The sequence below is a fragment of the Thalassophryne amazonica genome, chromosome 2 (genome assembly GCF_902500255.1).
Source record: "Thalassophryne amazonica chromosome 2, fThaAma1.1, whole genome shotgun sequence".
NCBI classification, from domain to species: Eukaryota; Metazoa; Chordata; class Actinopteri; order Batrachoidiformes; family Batrachoididae; genus Thalassophryne; species Thalassophryne amazonica.
In genome coordinates, this window is record NC_047104.1 from 37,004,685 (window position 1) to 37,025,103 (window position 20,419).

The 20,419-nt window shown below is 41.6% G+C and overlaps 1 protein-coding gene across 1 annotated transcript in view; it reads right to left on the reverse strand.

Annotated features, from left to right (window-relative positions):
• Positions 1-19,070, reverse strand: part of plekhg4 (pleckstrin homology domain containing, family G (with RhoGef domain) member 4) — an 86,060-nt gene extending 66,990 nt beyond the window's left edge. The window contains exons 1-5 of the mRNA XM_034162759.1: positions 19,003-19,070; positions 18,632-18,916; positions 16,420-16,561; positions 11,264-11,470; positions 7,907-8,104 (exon numbers count right to left, since the gene is read on the reverse strand). Coding sequence (XP_034018650.1) covers positions 7,907-8,104; positions 11,264-11,470; positions 16,420-16,561; positions 18,632-18,916; positions 19,003-19,070 — 900 coding nt within the window. The remainder of the gene's footprint in view (positions 1-7,906; positions 8,105-11,263; positions 11,471-16,419; positions 16,562-18,631; positions 18,917-19,002) is intronic.
• Between the last annotated feature and the right edge of the window lie 1,349 nt (positions 19,071-20,419).

The following is a 20,419-nucleotide window of genomic DNA, read 5'->3' on the forward strand; positions in this document are numbered from 1 at the left end:
CTCAAAGTGCAGTGATGCTCAGAGCTTGTTTTACAATGACATTTTTACACTTTTTTCTCTTTAAAACTCTGTGCTGCTCTGTGTCTCCTCGCTAAAAACAGCTGATCCGCAATGCTCTAAATATACTAAATACTAATGCTTTTTTCCCACCAAAATGCACCTAAAGTCTCTTTCTGAGGACAACATGAAGTAAAAAAAAATGCTGATAAAACTTTCTTACCTGCCAATCTTTTTTCTGCAAAAATAAATGTTATACATTCTTCTGCTCAAACAGCAATTCAGGGGTGAATCCACACATGAAGGGGGTGTGGGTGGGGGCTCCCCACAACAACCCCAGATTCAAGGTTCACTTTTGAAGACATTTTTTCATACTATTACTACTACTAATACTATTACTAATACGATTTATAATAATAATAATAACAATAATAATAATAATAATTTCAACAACTAAAATGTTTAGAAAGAATTTAAATGTTAGAAAGAATTTAATAGTTACATTTATAAACAATGTAGGTTAGAAATTACAATACGTTTTACCATTACAGTGCTGTCAACAAAATATAATGTTAAATATGAGGTCATGAAAGATGTATTTATTTTATTTTTTATAAAACAAGTATTTATGTTCACTGAAGTCAAGAAAGGGTGACTATAAAGTGAGTACTAGCAAAACAGGTTATGATTTTCATGTTGAGGTGGCGAGGGGGGTGGGGGGTTGTCAGCAGTTGCTGAAAGTAACTAATGAAGTAACTAGTAATCTAACTTAGTTACTTTTAAAACTGAGTAATCAGTAAAGTAACCAAGTTACTTTTTCAGGGACTAATCAGTAACTGGATTACTTTTTCAAAGTAACTGTATCAACACTGTAAGTGACATAATATACTAAATAACAGTTATATAACAAATTTTATAAATACTGTAATGTGCAAGTGAAGTTGCAAAAGTAGTGCAAACAGTTAAAATGTAAACATGTACATAACATGGGGGGAGGGGCTGGAGGTGTGGGGTGATGAGTTACTGAGAGTTCAGGAGTCTTATTGCAGTGGGGAAGAAGTTTTTAAAGAACCTGAATGTTCTGCACCATACGCCCCGATAATGCCTGCCTGACGGGAGAAGGGAGAACAGTCCGTGGTTGGGATGCGTGGGGTCCACAATGATTTTTGTAGCAATGACCTTCTCAGTGGCTCTCACCACTCCCTGCAGGACCTTACTGTCCATGGCAGTGCAACTCTCATGTCAGACAGAGATGCAGTTTTTTAGGTTGATCTCGCCCGTGCCCCTGTAGAAAGTGGTGAAGATGTAAGGAGGAAGGTGAGCTTTCCTTAGCCGTCAGAGGAAATGCAGTCACTGGTGGGCTTTCTTTGTCAGGGAGGATGTGTCCCGGCTCCACGTCAAGTCGCTGGAGATGTGCCCCCCAGGAACTTGGTGCCCTAGACAATCTCTACAGTAGCGATTCCAGGCTTTTGACAAAAGCCGCATTGATAAATCTGCTGTTGATAAATCCCTATTGATCCAAACTCTGATCAAATCTGAATAAAGGCATTTATTTAATAGCTAAACTTGATTCACCAAAAGTGTACATCTTTTTGCTTCATCGACGAGTGGCAGATCAGCCAGTGGATTAACACACACGCTTTAAATACACAATAAGTCTATTTCAGATGATCATCGCAGAACCGCTTTCTCTTAAAAGGCTTTATTTTACTCGGTGTGCTACTTGTGCTGATACACTGACTAGCTCATGACAACAGTCGTCTCCATTTTTGTGGAACTTCCACAAACACTTCAACAGTGGAAGTGTGAGAGCGCCACATACTGGCATATGTACTATGGTGTTTTCAGTGTATCCAGAAAACCCCTGCAAGATATTCACAAAATCACTGTATATCTAATATAAAAAGCTGACCATGTGTGCGTGTGTGTTCGTTATGTACAGCCACAGCAATCAAAGCAAGCAATCAACACCAAACTTGGTATGGTGACTGGGGGCACAAGGGGGAGGTCACTTGGGCCCTTAGGTTGAAAGTGTATGTGCGAGACCACGCACGGTCAGTCTTGTATATTAGATCATGACTCGATCACTGGAGCCCTTATTTTGCAGTTCACGTGGTACTCAGGTCAGGTAGCAAGCACAAGACTTTACTTATTGAGTAGTAGCAGCTGGCTAGGGTGCACTTTAATTACAATCTGACCAGGCCAACACGTGCTGCATGCGAGTTAAGGTGCGCATTTTTCCAATTAAAATGTACCTGCTGTAACAGTATTCCAGAGCACTGCAGTGACATGACATGCTGTGACCTTTTTATCATCATTCACTTGAGTCTCATGAATGTCAGAAATTGCTCTAAGAAAATTAATGGTGACACCATATAAACAAAGCAATGCAACTTACTACAGCTAAACTAAAGTCACATGAAATACTAGAGACATTCATCACGAAATGTCCCGCACGCAGCAATTTTCCATGCAAAGTGGAGTAATATGTACTTGTATGGAGTGGGTACGGGCATAATATTTATTTATAGGATGCGACAAACAGTGACCATAAAAAGTCAGTCACGGTCGCCAGCCTTCAAAAAAATGCAACCAATGGTGACCTTGAAAAGCAGGACAAGGTCACTGACCTTCGAACCCATGCGAAGTACTCCTCCAAGGCATGTACCCACCAAATATTAAGTTTCTGTGACCAATAGGTGCACAGCTATGTTGTGGCGAAGGATATGACAATTGTGACCACTGGTGACCTTCAAAAGTTGGTCAAGGTCACTGGCCTTCGAACACATGCAAAGTACTCCTCCAAAGCATGTACCCACCAAATATGAAGTTTCTGCAAGCAACAGGTGCCGACCTACGTTGTGGTGAAGGATGTGACAGTTGTGACCATTGGTGACCTTGAAAAGCAGGTCAAGGTCACTGGCCTTCGAACCCATGCGAAGTACTCCTCCAAGGCATGTACCCACCAAATATCAAGTTTCTGTGACCAATAGGTGCATTGCTATGTTGTGGCGAAGGATTTGACAGTTGTGACCACTGGTGACCTTCAAAAGTAGGTCAAGGCCACTGGCCTTCGAACCCATGCGAAGTACTCCTCCAAAGGCATGTACTCACCAAATATGAAGTTTCTGTGAGCAATAGGTGCGAAGCTACATTGCGGCAAAGGATTTGACAGTTGTGACCACTGGTGACCTACAAAAGTAGGTCAAGGTCACTGGCCTTCAAACCCTTGCGAAGTACTCCTCCAAAGCATGTACCCACCAAATGTGAAGTTTTTGCGAGCAATAGGTGCCGAGCTACGATGCGGCGAATGAATTGCGGCTGGACAGACGACTGGCCGGACGGACAACCTGGATGCTATATGCCTCGCCTTGCGGCCTCAAACAGTCAGACTCCAAACTCAACCATGGCCAAGACCAAAGAGCTGTCGAAGGACACCAGGAAGAAAATTGTAGACCTTCACCAGGCTGGGAAGAGTGAACATACAATAGTCAAGCAGGTTGGTGTGAATAAATCAACTGTGGGAGCAATTGTAAAAAAATAGAAGACATGCAAGACCATTGATAATCTCCCTCGATTTGGGGCTCCATGCAAGATGTCATCCCGTGGGGTCAAAATGATCATGAGAACGGTGAACAAAAATCCCAGAACTACACGGAGGGACCTGATGAATGACCTGCAGAGAGCTGGGACCAAAGTAACAAAGGCTACACACGCCGCAGAGAGGGACTCAAATCCTGCAGTGCCAGGCGTGTCCGCCTGCTTAAGCCAGTACGTGTCCGGCCCATCTGAAGTTTGCCAAAGAGCATATGGATGATCCAGAAGAGGATTGGGAGAATATCATGTGGTCAGATGAAACCAAAACAGAACTTTCTGGTAAAAACTCAACTCATTGTGTTTGGAGGAAGAATGCTGAGTTGCAGCCCAAGAACACGATACCTACTGTGAAGCATGGGGGTGGAAACATCATGCTTTGGGGTTGTTTTTCTGCAAAGGGGACAGGATGACTGATCCGTGTTAGGGAAGAATGAACGTGGCCATGTATCGTGAGATTTTAAGCCAAAACCTTCATCAGTGAGAGCATTGAAGATGCAACGTGGCTAGGTCTTCCAGCATGACAATGATCCCAAACACACCGCTTGGGCAACGAAGGAGTGGCTCTGTAAAAAACATTTCAAGGTCCTGGAGTGGCCAAGCCAGTCTCCAGACCTCAACCTCACAGAAAATTTGTTGAGGGAGTTGAAAGTCCATGTTGTCCAGCGACAGCCCCAAAACATCACTGCTCTAGAGGAGATCTGCATGGAGGAATGGGCCAAAATACCAGCTACAGTGTGTGCAAACCTGGTGAAGACTTACAGGAAACATTTGACCTCTGTCATTGCCAACAAAAATCATATTACAAAGTACTGAGTTGAACTTTTGTTATTGACCAAATACTTATTTTCCATACAGATCTTCTCTAGTTCTTTCAGGTTTGGAGTTTCAGCTCCCTCCAAAGATTTTCTATTGAGTTCAGGTCTGGAGACTGGCCAGGCCACTCCAGGACCTTGAAATGCTTCTTACGGAGCCCCTCCATAGTTGCCAATGCTCTTACTGAGGGAAGGAGGTTGTTTGCCAAAATCTCGCAATACATAACCCCATCCATCCTCCCTTCAATATGGTGCAGTTGTCCTGTCCCCTGTGCAGAAGAGCACCCCCAGAGTATGATGTTTCCACCCCCATGCTTCACGGTTGGGATGGTTTTCTTGGGGTTGTTCTCATCCTCTAAACATGGTAAGTGGATTTGATTCCAAAAAGCTCTATTCTGGTCTCATCTGAACACATGACGTTCTCCCATGCCTCCTCTGGATCATCCAGATGGTCACTGGTGAACTTCAAATGGTCCTGGACATGTGCTGGCTTGAGCAGGGGGACCTTGCTGCCCTGCAGGATTTTAAACCATGACAGCATCACGTGTTACTAATGTAATCTTTGTGACTGTGGTCCCAGCTCTCTTCAGGTCATTGACCAGGTCCTCCTGTGTAGTTCTGAGCTTTCTCAGAATCATCCTTACCCACAAAGTGAGATCTTGCATGGAATCCCAGACCGAGGGAGATTGACAGTCATCTTGTGTTTCTTCCACTTTCTAATAAATAATCATAACAGTTGTCTTCTACCAAGCTGCTTGCCTGCTGTCCTGTAGTCCATCCCAGCCTTGTGCAGGTCTACAGTTTTGTCCCTGGTGTCCTTAGACAGCTCTTTGGTCTTGGCTATGGTGGACAGGTTGGAGTGTGATTGATTGAGTGTGTGAACAGGTGTGTTTTATACAGGTAACAGGTTCAAACAGGTGCAATTAATAAGGTAAAGAGTGCAGAATAAGAGGGCTTCTTTAAGAAAAATTAACAGGTTTGTGTGAGCCAGAATTCTTGCTGGTTGGTAGGTGTTCAAATACTTATTTGCAGCGGTAACATACAAATACATTATTAAAAAAATCATACATTGTGATTTCCGGATTTTTATGTCTCTCACAGTGGACATGCACCTAAGATGAAAATTTAAGACCCCTCCATGATTTCTAAGTGGGAGAACTTGCAAAACTGCAGTGTGTTCAAATACTTATTTTCCTCACTATATATGTACACATACATATACACACATACACAGCCATGGTAAGAAAGAAAAAAAAAATCAATGTCAGTTTTTTCTAATATCAAGCAGGCCCTATTACGGTTGCTCAAGGATGCACAACCTTTTCACATCACTGTATAACAAATGTCTAAATTTAAAATATCAGCTGTGCAGTGAAGCAGTAGAACCCACTGGAAGCTCAACTGCAGGGAGCTAAGACACTGTAAAAGAACAACTGAAAAATCAAATCACTTACCAGTGTCACCTCGATGTCTTATTTTCAAATAAATCTTACGAGGTCTGTCAATAAAGTATAGGTCCTTTTTTTTTTTTTCAAAAACTATATGGATTTCATTCATATGTTTTTACGTCAGACATGCTTGAACCCTCGTGCGCATGCGTGAGTTTTTCCACGCCTGTCGGTGACGTCATTCGCCTGTGAGCACTCCTTGTGGGAGGAGTCGTCCAGCCCCTCGTCGGAATTCCTTTGTAGGAGAAGTTGCTGAGAGACTGGCGCTTTGTTTGATCAAAATTTTTTCTAAACCTGTGAGACACATCGAAGTGGACATGGTTCAAAAAATTAAGCTGGTTTTCGGTGAAAATTTTAACGGCTGATGAGAGATTTTGAGGTGATACTGTTGCTTTAAGGACTTTTCACGGTGCGAGACATCGCGCAGTGCTCTCAGGCGCCGTCGTCAGCCTGTTTCAAGCTGAAAACCTCTACATTTCAGGCTCTATTGATCCAGGACGTCGTGAGAGAACAGAGAAGTTTCAGAAGAAGTCGGTTTCAGCATTTTATCCGGATATTCCACTGTTAAAGGAGATTTTTTTAATGAAAGACATGCGGACGGATTGCAGTGTCGGCTCGCAGCCGCTGCGACGCTCCGCCACAGGAAAAACACCTCTGTTGGAAGCCTTAAGGACAAGTTGGAACATGTCCAGCTGTTAAACAATTTCTCATATACTCACTGCACTGAAAGCCATCAAAAGCCACCTGGATTTTACAAATGGTTATCAAAACGGAGGTGTTTTTCCTGTGCCGCCACACCGCGCCGGCTGCGTCCCGATGCGCGGACCCGTCCGCACATCTTTCATTAAAAAAAATCTCCTTTAACAGTGGAATATCTGGATAAAATGCTGAAACTGACTTCTGAAACTTCTCTGTTCTCTCACGACGTCCTGGATCAACAGAGCCTGAAATGTGGAGGTTTTCAGCTTGAAACAGGCTGATGACACCGCCTGAGAGCGCAGCGCGACGTCTCGCACCGTGGGAAGTCCTTAAAGCGACAGTGTCACCTCAAAATCTCTCATCAGCCGTTAAAATTTTCACTGAAAACCAGCTTAATTTTTCGAACCGTGTCCACTTCGATGTGTCTCACAGGTTTAGAAAAAATTTTGATCAAACAAAGCGCCAGTCTCTCAGCAACTTCTCAGACAAAGGAATTCCGTCAAGGGGCTGGACGACTCCTCCCACAAGGAGTGCTCACAGGCGAATGACGTCACCGACAGGCGTGGAAAAACTCACGCATGCGCACGAGGGTTCAAGCATGTCTGACGTAAAAACATATGAATGAAATCCATATAGTTTTTGAAAAAAATAAAAAGGACCTATACTTTATTGACAGCCCTCGTATATCTTATCTTATCTTATAAACAAAGTCTCTCAGTGATGGAAACTCCAATGTACACATTGCTAAAATATCCATACTTGCAGTGAAAAAATAAAACTAAAAAAATACATAATTGATCATTCCACATGGGTTTTTCCACTACGATTTTCCTTGTCTGAAATACTAAATAAAAATTATAGTGTTATTAGTTTGGTGGGAAAGTTCCTTGATTTTATGAGCATTTATTGAAGGGTTTCAATGAGAATCCCAGAATAACACACATCTGCTGAAACCAGTTGTAAACAGACAGGCACTAACATTAGAGGACTATTTTTCCAACTTTTAGGCTTGGATACGAGTGCCCGATTGTCTTGAAGGAAGATGGAAACTCCATTTAAGAAGTTGTAGTGTCAGCATGTGGTTGAATAAAGTCTCTGTGACATTCTGTTGCTGATTTAAACATAGAAATGTGCTGAAAAGTTGATATGGATGCATCGCCTTGTCCATGACCACAGAGGGTAAAGTTTCCAAACAAATTATTGCTTGCTGTGAAGCATTCCCATCTTCTGTGGTTTCACTGGTGATTGGTACATCATAATTCAACTTTCCTGACATAACTGTCAACTTAAAGAAAAAAAAAATCCGAATTCATATAGCTCTTGTTATAGCCACCCAAATCGATGGATACTCACACATGCATCTTGCTGGAGGTTCTGTAAAAAGTGCTTTGCAGGAAGCAGGAAGTGGAACAGGTAGCGTAGACCATCTCCTTGATAACATCTTTCCACCACATGCAGGACTTGACAGAGGACTGTAGGAGAGGTAGCCTGGAAAGGTGGGTAGAGGGATGATAGTGCATTCTGGATGCACTGGTCCAAAGACTCAGAGTTCTGCAGGGAAAAGCAAAATGAAAGAGAAATATTTGTTGTTTTACCAAGACTTCTTTGAAACTTGTTAAAGCAACATTTGAGTGACTTTACCCCGTTTACTTACAGTGGAATATTTATTGTGAAACAGAATTAACCAACTTGTGCAATAGACCGGCATCATGTCCAGGGTGCACCTCACCTCTCACTCTATGATTGCTGGGATAGGCTCCTGTGCCCCCCAACCCCAAATGGCTTTCGACTGAAGTAAGCAGGCATAGAAAATGAATGAATGAATGAATAAATCTACTCGGCAGAAGTAAAAGGGCAATTTCCCCATTCTTATTATGGCTCAGTGTTGATGACGGCCATGTTTCACTTGACTGTCGCAAAATAAAGGTTACTTTTGAAAGGTGGGAATAGGCCAGTTGTCTGCATAGATGCTTCCCATCCAAAAAAGATCAACCAACCCCCCCCCCCACCCCCCTACCCACCCAAGCGATACATGAAATGATTTAAAAAGTTCTTAAATTTCTACAGTCACTTTCTGATCATGACTGCTCTGTTGATGCCAATATTTTCATCAACCATTTAAATTTTTCTGAGTGGTTTATTATTGTCTCATACACTCAACAAAAATATAAACGCAACACTTGGTTTTGCTCCCATTTTGTATGAGATGAACTTTCCACATACACAATATCACCATTTCCCTCAAATATTGTTCACAAACCAGTCTAAATTTGTGATAGTGAGCACTTCTCCTTTGCTGAGATAATCCATCCCACCTCACAGGTGTGCCATATCAAGATGCTGATTAGACACCATGATTAGTGCACAGGTGTGCCTTAGACTGCCCACAATAAAAGGCCACTCTGAAAGGTGCAGTTTTATCACACAGCACAATGCCACAGATGTCGCAAGATTTGAGGGAGCGTGCAATTGGCATGCTGACAGCAGGAATGTCAACCAGAGCTGTTGCTCGTGTATTGAATGTTCATTTCTCTACCATAAGCCGTCTCCAAAGGCGTTTCAGAGAATATATCCAACCAGCCTCACAACCGCAGACCACGTGTAACCACACCAGCCCAGGACCTCCACATCCAGCATGTTCACCTCCAAGATCATCTGAGACCAGCCACTCGGACAGCTGCTGAAGCAATCGGTTTGCATAACCAAAGAATTTCTGCACAAACTGTCAGAAACCGTCTCAGGGAAGCTCATCTGCATGCTCGTCGTCCTCATCGGGGTCTCGACCTGACTCCAGTTCGTCGTCGTAACCGACTTGAGTGGGCAAATGCTCACATTCGCTGGCGTTTGGCACGTTGGAGAGGTGTTCTCTTCACGGATGAATCTCGGTTCACACTGTCCAGGGCAGATGGCAGACACCGTGTGTGGCGTCATGTGGGTGAGCGGTTTTCTGATGTCAATGTTGTGGATCGAGTGGCCCATGGTGGCGGTGGGGTTATGGTATGGGCAGGCGTCTCTTATGGATGAAGAACACAGGTGCATTTTATTGATGGCATTTTCAATGCGCAGAGATACCGTGACGAGATCCTGAGGCCCATTGTTGTGCCATACATCCAAGAACATCACCTCATGTTGCAGCAGGATAATGCACGGCCCCATGTTGCAAGGATCTGTACACAATTCTTGGAAGCTGAAAATGTCCCAGTTCTTGCATGGCCGGCATACTCACCGGACATGTCACCCATTGAGCATGTTTGGGATGCTCTGGACCAGCGTATACAACAGCGTGTACCAGTTCCTGCCAATATCCAGCAACTTCGCACAGCCACTGAAGAGGAGTGGACCAACATTCCACAGGCCACAGTTGACAACCTGATCAACTCTATGCGAAGGAGATGTGTTGCACTGCATGAGGCAAATGGTGGTCACACCAGATACTGACTGGTATCCCCCCCCCCCCCCCAATAAAACAAAACTGCACCTTTCAGAGTGGCCTTTTATTGTGGACAGTCTAAGGCACACCTGTGCACTAATCATGGTGTCTAATCAGCATCTTGGTATGGCACACCTGTGAGGTGGGATGGATTATCTCAGCAAAGGAGAAGTGCTCACTATCACAGATTTAGAAAATTGAGTTACAAGTAGATTTTTTCATGCTCTTTCAGATAAGAACATGATCCAAGGTCATGAACATGGCTAAAATGGCTGTTTTTCAAAATGGCTACCAAAAATGCATAAATTGTGATAACAGGGGCTCTTAGTTGTAATACTTGGTGTCTAGACATTGGTTTTTGGGGGTGACAAACCTACCTGACCATGTTCATTAAGAAATTTTATATATGAGGTCTGTTAGAAAAGTATCCGACCTTTTTATTTTTTTCAAAAACCTGATGGATTTGAATCACATGTGCTTGCATGAGCCAACCTTGAACCTTCGTGCACATGCGTGATTTTTTTCAAGCCTGTCGGTTGCGTCATTTGCATGTAAGCAGCCTTTGTATGAGGATGGGTGGAGTGTCTCGTCATTTTTCTTTGCAAGGAAATGGCGGAATGACTGGAGCAGCGCGACTGCATCAAATTTTGCCACAAACTGGGCAATAGCCAGGTGGAAACCATTCGGATTATTCAGATGGCTTTCGGTGACGATCTTCTGGGCATCACACAGATTAAGGAGCGGTACAACCGGTTTAAAGATGTCCGCACAATGGTGGAGGGCGCGCCGCGCTCCGATCGGCATCAACACGCTGAAACAACCGGATCATTTCCAAAGTGAACACTGTGGTGATGCGGGACTGTCGTGTGATTATCCAAGAAATTGCGGAAGAGGTGGACATCAGCACTTTTTCGGCACATTCCACTGTGAAAGAAGATTTTGCCATGAAAAGAGTGGCGGCGAAATTCATCGGCACGAAGCCGATGGCGCAGCAACAGCGCATCCGTGATGAAGCCTCACAGGACATGTAACATGCCCAGCTCGTCAACCATTCAGAAGATTCAGACGGCTTTTGGTGGCTTTTCAGTAGTGTGACTATCCGAGAACTTGTGGACAAGCTGGACATGTCAGGCCTTAACAACGACTCCGGCTGGAAACGTTTCTTTTGGCAGCGTCTTCCTCTTAAAAATTATCATAGGTGGTAGTTTCTCTCCGTTTCAATGGCAACCAAGAACAACAGTGAAAGCCAACTTCTCATGGCCTGTGGTGCGTATGGATACTGTGCTGGCCCCCTTCTTCTCCACAGTATGGTTCATGGGGATGTCAAAGGTGAGCGGGACCTCGTCCATGTTGGTGATGGGGTTGGGCTGGATCTTTTTTCGGTAATCTTGTGTCTGCAGTAGGTGCGGAGGATGGCCAGCTTTTCTTTGTAATCCGCTGGGAGTTGCTGCACCACGGAAGTCCTCGCGCGCATAGAGAGCTGGCGCCTTTTCATAAAACAAAAGCACCAAGACGGACCTCCATCAAAATTTTCGATGTTCATGTCTTGTGCTATGGTTTTTGCCTTCAGCCGAATGGTGACTGTAGAGACGCTTCTCTCGGCTGTTCTTTGTTCGATGACCCATTGGGAAACAAGGTACCAGTAGATTCAGTAGATTCTCACAAATCTAACAAGACCAAGCATTCATGATATGCACACTCTTAAGGCTATGAAATTGGGCTATTAGTAAAAAAAGAAGAAAAGGGGGTGTTCACAATAATAGTAGCATCTGCTGTTGATGCTACAAACTCAAAACTATTATGTTCAAACTGCTTTTTTAGCAATCCTGTGAATCACTAAATTAGTATTTGTTGTATAACCACAGTTTTTCATGATTTCTTCACATCTGCGAGGCATTAATTTTGTTGGTTTGGAACCAAGATTTTGCTCATTTACTAGTGTGTTTGGGGTCATTGTCTTGTTGAAACACCCATTTCAAGGGCATGTCCTCTTCAGCATAAGGCAACATGACCTCTTCAGGTATTCTGACATATCCAAACTGATCCATGATACCTGGTATGTGATATATAGGCCCAACACCACAGTAGGAGAAACATGCCCATATCATGATGCTTGCACCACCATGCTTCACTGTCTTCACTGTGAACTGTGGCTTGAATTCAGAGTTTGGGGGTCGTCTCACAAACTGTCTGTGGCCCTTGGACCCAAAAAGAACAATTTTACTCTCATCAGTCCACAAAATATTCCTCCATTTCTCTTTAGGCCAGTTGATGTGTTCTTTGGCAAATTGTAACCTCTTCTGCACATGTCTTTTATTTAACAGAGGGACTTTGCGGGGAATTCTTGCAAATAAATTAGCTTCACACAGGCGTCTGTCACAGCGCTTACAGGTAACTCCAGACTGTCTTTGATCATCCTGGAGCTGATCAATGGGTGAGCCTTTGCCATTCTGGTTATTCTTCTATCCATTTTGATGGTTGTTTTCCGTTTTCTTCCATACATCTCTGTTTTTTTTTATCCATTTTAAAGCATTGGAGATCATTGTAGATGAACAGCCTATACTTTTTTGCACCTGCATATAAGTTTTCCCCTCTCCAATCAACTTTTTAATCAAACTATGCTGTTTTTCTGAACAACGTCTTGAACGTCATGTTCAACAGGTGCTGGCTTCATCCTTAATTAGGGGACACCTGATTCACACCTGTTTGTTCCACAAAATTGATGAACTCACTGACTGAATGCCACACTACTATTATTGTGAACACCCCCTTTTCTACTTTTTTTTTACTAATAGCCCAATTTCATAGCCTTAAGAGTGTGCATATCATGAATGCTTGGTCTTGTTGGATTTGTGAGAATCTACTGAATCTACTGGTACCTTGTTTCCATGTAATAATAAGAAATATACTCAAAACCTGGATTAATCTTTTTAGTCACATAGCACTACTATTATTCTGAACACTACTGTACATCAACAACTTCCAGAAATGACGACGCCTTCTCTGGGCCCAAGCTCATGAGAAATGGACAGACGCAAAGTGTAAAAGTGTGCTGTGGTCTGATGAATCCACATTTCAAATTGTTATGGGAAATCATGGATGTCGTGTCCTCCAGACAAAAGAGGAAAAAGACCATCCAGATTGTTACCAGCGCAAAGTTCAAAATCCAGCATCTGTGATGGTATGGGGGTGTGTTAGTGCCCATGGCATGGTCAACTGACACATCTGTGATGGCACCATCAATGCTGAAAAGTACATCCAGGTTTTGGAGCAACACATACTGCCATCCAAGCAACTTATTTTTCAGGGACATCCCTGCTTATTTCAGCAAGACAATGCCAAGCCACATTATGCATGTGTTACAACAGCGTGGCTTCGTAGTAAAAGAGTGCGGGTACTAGACTGGCCTGCTTGCAGTCCAAACCTGTTGCCTTATGAAGTGCAAATTATGACAACAGAGACCCCGGACTTTTGAACAACTGAACTCGTACATCAAGCAAAAATGGGAAAGAATTCCACCTACAAAGCTTCAACAATTAGTGTCCTCAGTTCCCAAATGCTTACTGAGTGTTTGAAGGAAAGGTGATGTAACACAGTGGTAAACATACCATTGTCCCAGCTTTTTTGAAATGTGTTGCAGGCACCCATTTCAAAATGAGCAAATATTTGTACAAAAACAAAGTTTATCAGTTTGAACATTAAATATCTTGTCTTTGTGGTGTATTCAACTGAATATAGGTTGAAGAGGATTTGCAAATCATTGAATTCTGTTTTTATTTACATTTTACATAATGTCCCAATTTCATTGGAATTGGGGTTGTACTTTATGGACTCACATACCATTCCAGCAGAGGGTGGTAAGTCATCTTTATATTAAAAGTGCGAGTGCGGTAAGTGATTTTATTTAGCAAGTTCAATGTAATTACATAATATAACTGTAAATACGTTAAAAATATATGGATTACACAAGAAATTGAAAACACTTATTTCCATTGTGGTCCATTTAAAAATCAAATGACAAAATAGAAGTAAAAATAAGATAATCATAATAGTGTGTATATGATAAGAAGCACCTAAACAATTTATAAATACATTAAGAAGCAAATTAACATTAAAAAAATTACATAATTAACAAGAAATAAAAGAATCGAGTTCTTCTAAAAATTGTTGATGGCTAAGATTCTAAAAACATTCTGGACTCACACACCATTCCCAGTCATTATATAAACTTTGCTTAATTTATTACCACCCTAGAAAAATGTCAGCTACCTATTTTATAAACACTACCCAATCTAGAGCCCATAGATCCCCCACAGGCAACATGCTAGTTTTGAAATAAGGCTGTAACATAACCAAATGTGGAAAAAAAAAGTGCTGTGAATACTTTCTGTATGCACTCTAAGTGCATAATTTGACACTGTAATACATACAAATAATTTCTTGTACGTCTAGCCTACAATCAAAAACAATCACAAACATTGCTATTAAGATAATACAAATGGTGTTGAAGGATTTATTTCAAGAGATTCAAGTTGGTTACCCAAGGCCATTGGGTATTGCAAAGGCTTTGCGTCCGTCCATCTGTGCTCAGTTTAAGTCCAGTCCTATTACTGCCAGTCTTCAAATTCACGGGGAACATTCTTGGGACACAGACCTTGAACAACTTCAAAGATGGCTAACCGTGACCTATTTTTAGAGGTCAAAAGTGTCACATACTGTTTCCTATTTTTATGCTATGAATCATGCAAATCTGCTGCTTTGGTGACTGCCAATCAGACTAGAGAGGCACCATGACTAGCATGCATGCATGTTGATGTAAGGTGACTTCCAGCCTTTTCAAAAGCTCAAGTATGCGCACATGCACACCCTCCTGCAGACAGCGTTAAAAAGGTACAGACTTATACAGTTAAGAGTATTTTAGCATTGCGTTGTATTTTTTTTTTTTAAGTTCTAAAGGATTTGTCACACCCAAACACCTGTGTCTAGACACCAAAATCAATCATGTATCACAACTAGAGCCCAAGTTATGGCAATTTACGTTTGTTGGAGCCATTTTGAAAATCATTTTTTGCCATGTTAATGACCTCGGTTCACGTGTGTCCTCATCTTATCCGAACCAGGAGGCAAAAATCTACTTTTACCCAAATTCTGACACTTGTTTCAATCAGTGAATGATTTTTCCCCCCTTATCTGCCAGACTACTAAACTTGAAGCACCTGCTTTTTTCAGTCAGAATCAACAGCAGATGCCCCGGTTTAATGATAATCTGCTTCAATTACAAGTCAATTAATCAATGAATAAAATTACTAATAAATTAATTAACAACTATTTTGATAATCAAGTAATTGTTTTCAGCTTTTTAAAAAAAAATCCACATTCTTTGATTTCTTAAATTTGAATAATTTGTTTTATTTCACCATTTCATCCATTCCGTGCTTTTGTCACAATGGGTGCCTGTGAGGAAGCAGTGACTTCTGTGACATTTGCTTGACACCTATCTGGCAGTAAATGGAACATATCTGAGCTGTGGACAAAACAAGACATTTGAAGGCATCACATTGGAGTCTGCATAACACTGTCTGACACTTCTCAATATTTTTTTTTTCATATTTTATGGACCAAACAACTGAGTAATCCGGGGAGACTGGTATCGCTGCAGCCTGCAGACTCTCGTGTCATAGCGCTTGTTTCATGGCACGCATCTTGTGAACGTAAGCCACGCCACGCCCCCCCGTGCTCTTACATTCCAAAACAGAAACTCGCATCATATATCATCATAATCTCTCCTTTTCTCTGGTAACCAAATGTCCGGTTTGTCACAGCAGCGTTACTTAAACTGACTTGAGGTTTGCGTGTACAACAGCGAGTCTCCAGGGTAAAAATCTAGCAGACAGTAAATCAAACCAAGAAAAGCAGACTAGTTCATCAAAGGACACAGCGGCATCACAGGTAAATTACCCGAGAAGGCTTTTTTTTTTAAATACTATCTATCCAGAAACTGTTAAATTTACCATTTTATCCAACACAGCATGGGACAAAATACAAAATTTTAAGGCAGCAGGTAATTGCCATTATGTGTTCTATGCTTTTAAGTTTGACAATATGAGTGCTGGAAAACACAACAATGCAAGTTTATTTTTAATTCATTTTTGTCAAATGTGCTGGTAAAATATTGCCGCCGCCCCCCCCCCCCCAATCTCTTTTGTATTGCAGTGAAACATGATTTGTGATTTAAATCTAGACTGTGTTTCCATGTGGATTATAAATAAATAATTGAATGAAAATTAATATAACAGGCAAATTTGTATTGTACCCCCATTCGAGAAAAAGGAATTAACAGTAAAAAAAAAAAAAAAAAAGCTACATCACTTGTTGATTGCAGACTGATTTTCCTATATTGGTTATTCAGGTCCACTTCAGCTTTAAAACAACAAACCCACTGCAGGTGAGGAGATGCACGGTGTGCTGTGGGCACCGTCACTGCCCCCTTTGCCCCACTGGCATTCTCATATACAATCAAGGATACCTTTAAATATCCACCTGTAATTTTTGGTTGGTGGATTTGTTGCCCAGAACCACTGAAGAGACAGAGGTAGTGATGCGTGTTGCAATCTTCTGATAGTTGTTGTCTCACAAATGTTGAATACGGTCACCCAGTACTTTTCAAGGTGTTTAGTATCTGGCTGTAGATCTCAGCTTCGATAAATAGCGGTGTAACACAGGTTAGAATGTTTTTACAGGATTTGTACTGGTAGGTGTTCTGTTTTTATTACAGTATGCTCTGTACATTGTGCCGGGTGCAGATTTCAATTTCAGATAATGCCCAAATACATTGTTGGGCATTGTTTTGTACAACATGACTTCAGTGTTTGTATTATTGTATTTCCAGCATGACATGGCCACAGTCGGGTCCTGGTGTTGCCTGCTGCTCCTCTCCGGTCATTCAGTTTTCTGGTATGATTTCATTATCACATTTGCAACTGTAACATAAAAATGTGTAACATATTTGTAAAAGGCATGCAGATAAAAGTATTGTATTTCTAATCTCAAGGACATGACATAAAATAGTCTTTCTCTTGTAAAGATTGGCAAAGAAAAGGAAAGCTGCAGATTCCAGTGTCAGGCTCACATCTTGATAGTTTGGTTGTTGACAAATCAAAGCCTGTGGGTAATTTGGGTTTTATGGCCTTGTGGTTCTAATATGCTCTGTTGTATTTGTGTACAGATAGCGGTGGATATGGAGCAGGTGAAGAGGCCCAGAACAAGCCCTCTGGAAGAGTCAGTGAGTGTGGTTGAAGTTAACCAGACTGAATGTTTGGGTCAAAATACTACTTGCTAGTCTACCTAATGAACTACCGAAATAATAAATGATGCGCTCATTCAAGAAACTGTACATCAGCGGGGGATCCTGGAGGTCATTGAGGAGCTGAGCATGATGTATAAGGGTGATTCTTAGACTATGGGCACTTATGTCCTTTGATCATATTGTATGAAAAACAGAAAAACGGGAAAATTTCACACTTTTATAGTTATCTTTACAATGAAAGTGTGTTAAGAAATTTGTTCTAGTAGTCTATGATGACTTTTTCACCTTTTTTCAGCATCATTATATGCAAATATTGCCATTTTGTGCTTGTCCCACACCCAGACTTTTGATCTTCAATGATAAAAATGAATGGTAAAGAAACGTTTTTTCTAATGTTTTAAAATATCTCTGAATAAAATATCAGTAAAATAATCAAAACATAATTGGGGTATTCAATGTCATACAACTGTTGTGATTTTTTTAAACAAAATGTAGTTGTCCCACACTATTGCCGTAATTTCCACCACAACACTGTAATGTCCCTAAACAGTTTGTATGAAAGATTGTTTGGGTAGTTTCTATGGAGAGAAACAGTGACATCAGAGCACATGTATATAGCGCCAAATCACAACAAACAGTTGCCCCAAGGCGCTTTATATTGTAAGGCAATGGTGTGGTGGAAATTACATTTACAAGGCCAATAGTGCCCGTAGTTAAAGAATCACCCATAAAGTAAATTATTCTAAAATCCCTTTAATGAAAATGTACAATAAGTCATTTTGACATTCTTCTGTATCCTTTTCAGATACCAAGAATTTGTCTGGAGAACAGATTTCCTGAAATGGTCCTCCAGGATGGTGATGCAGCACTGCTGAACTTATGACCTTAGTGTGCTCCTCTTTCAGAGACACTGTCACAGATCGGTCTTTCAGGAAGAGAGCACACTTTCGGTGGCTTAACAGCGTAAGAATTATGCTTTTTATAGATGCTGACTTTCAACATCTCGGCACATTTCTCACAAGAACATCCAGTTTGATAATCTCCCATTTTATGTTAGACAGGTGTTGCTACTTGGAGCAACTTCTCTAGTAGGTACAAAGACAAATTCTACGTCATGTACTCTGTAGAAAACTGCACTGAGTGTAACTCCACCTTCAAAAGCTGCATGCCAGGTAGTCACACTGTGCTTTTAACAGAATTCACAAGTAAAATGACTGTCTGCAACAAAAACTATATTAACACCATGCTCATGAATAGTATCTTGGTAGTCCATCGGATCCAATGATGACTTTGTAAGCAAAGTGTCAGTGATGGCAGTGCATATGGCTCTGCAGTCCAAAACCTGAAGCGCAGAGTCTCACACAGGTTGGACATTGGTGGTCGGTTGTCAGGATGCGGGCTGATGCAGCCCTGTGACGTCTCTCTCTCTCTTGCAGACTCGAGTAGGTGTTGTCCGTCTTCTTTGAAGGCTTTCACGTCACTGTAGATCAGAGATCTCCAGCCCCCTCTGTCTGCAGCTGGTTCCAGGTCACGAGGTTCGAGTTCGCACCAGTTGAGCTTGTTTTTCAGGGTGTCTTTGAGCCTCAGCTTTGGTCTTCCAGTTTTTCTTGTACCCTCTCTCAGCTCACTGTACAACAGTTGTTTTGGGATGCAGTGGTCTTGTATTCTGATGACGTGGTCGCTCCAGCATAGCTGGACTTGGATTAGCATTGCCTGCTCTTTGACTTTGCCCTCTCAAGAACCTCCAGGTTGGAAACTCTGTCCTGCCAGCGGATGCACATGATTGCACAAAGCGACCTTGTGTGGGACTGTTCAAATTGTTTGATGTGTCGTCGGTATAAAGTCCATGTTTCACATCCATACAGAAGTGTTGACAGGACCACAGCTTTGTAAATCTTCAGCTTGGTGGTCAGCCGAATGCCCTTCTGCTGGAGGACTTTCACTCTGAGATGACCTCATGCTGACCTGGAGGTTATTTCTTTGTCCAGTGAACCATCTGAGGAAATTGTGCTGCCTTAGTTTATATAAGAATTATTTGATACAACAACAACAATATGTGTCATTTTTTTGTTATTGATATACCACCAGGTTATGTTGGACATGGCAGGTTGGGAGAGCTGTGGGGTTTATATTCTGAAGATCCCCACCCTGGATTTTGCAGCGAGTTCTGCCAGCTGCAGTATTAAGCGACCTTCAGCTCCTATTGGGCCCTTCTTGGGCTGTCACCTCCCCTGTTATATTCTTTGTAATTGGTTAGTTTTCTTTGTGTGTGTGTGTGTGTGTGTGTGTGTGTGTGTGTGTGTGTGTGTGTGTGTGTGTGTGTGTGTGTGTGTGTGTGTGTGTGTGTGTGTGTGTGTGTGTGTGTGTGTGTGTGTGTGTGTGTGTGTGTGAAACAACGAAAAAAGAAAGTGTGATGATATGTGACCATATCATTTTTATATTGTTCACTGTTGGCTATATATATACACATATATATATACACACATATATATATATATATATATATATATACACACACACACACACACACACACAGTAGTGTTCAGAATAATAGTAGTGCTATGTGACTAAAAAGATTAATCCAGGTTTTGAGTATATTTCTTATGAAAAACTGTGGTTATACAACTAAATACTAGTTTAGTGATTCACAGGATTGCTAAAAAAGCAGTTTGAACATAATAGTTTTGAGTTTGTAGCATCAACAGCAGATGCTACTATTATTGTGAACACCCCTTTTCTACTTTTTTTTAATAATAGCCCAATTTCATAGCCTTAAGAGTGTGCATATCATGAATGCTTGGTCTTGTTGGATTTGTGAGAATCTACTGAATCTACTGGTACCTTGTTTCCCATGTAACAATAAGAAATATACTCAAAACCTGGATTATCTTTTTAGTCACATAGCACTACTATTATTCTGAACACTACGGTACATGTTGGAATTTGGAATGTAGATGGAGGCATTCACTGTCTGTCTGTCCACCTGACCTTTGGTTCAGGTGAGCTAAAAATTCGCAAAAACCATCAAATTTCATTTTGGGCTTGTCTATTGCTACCCAAGTAGCAAATTTCGGCTCAACTGCTGCATGAATGGCTGACAAATGGCTATACGTATATGAGATTTTCAAGA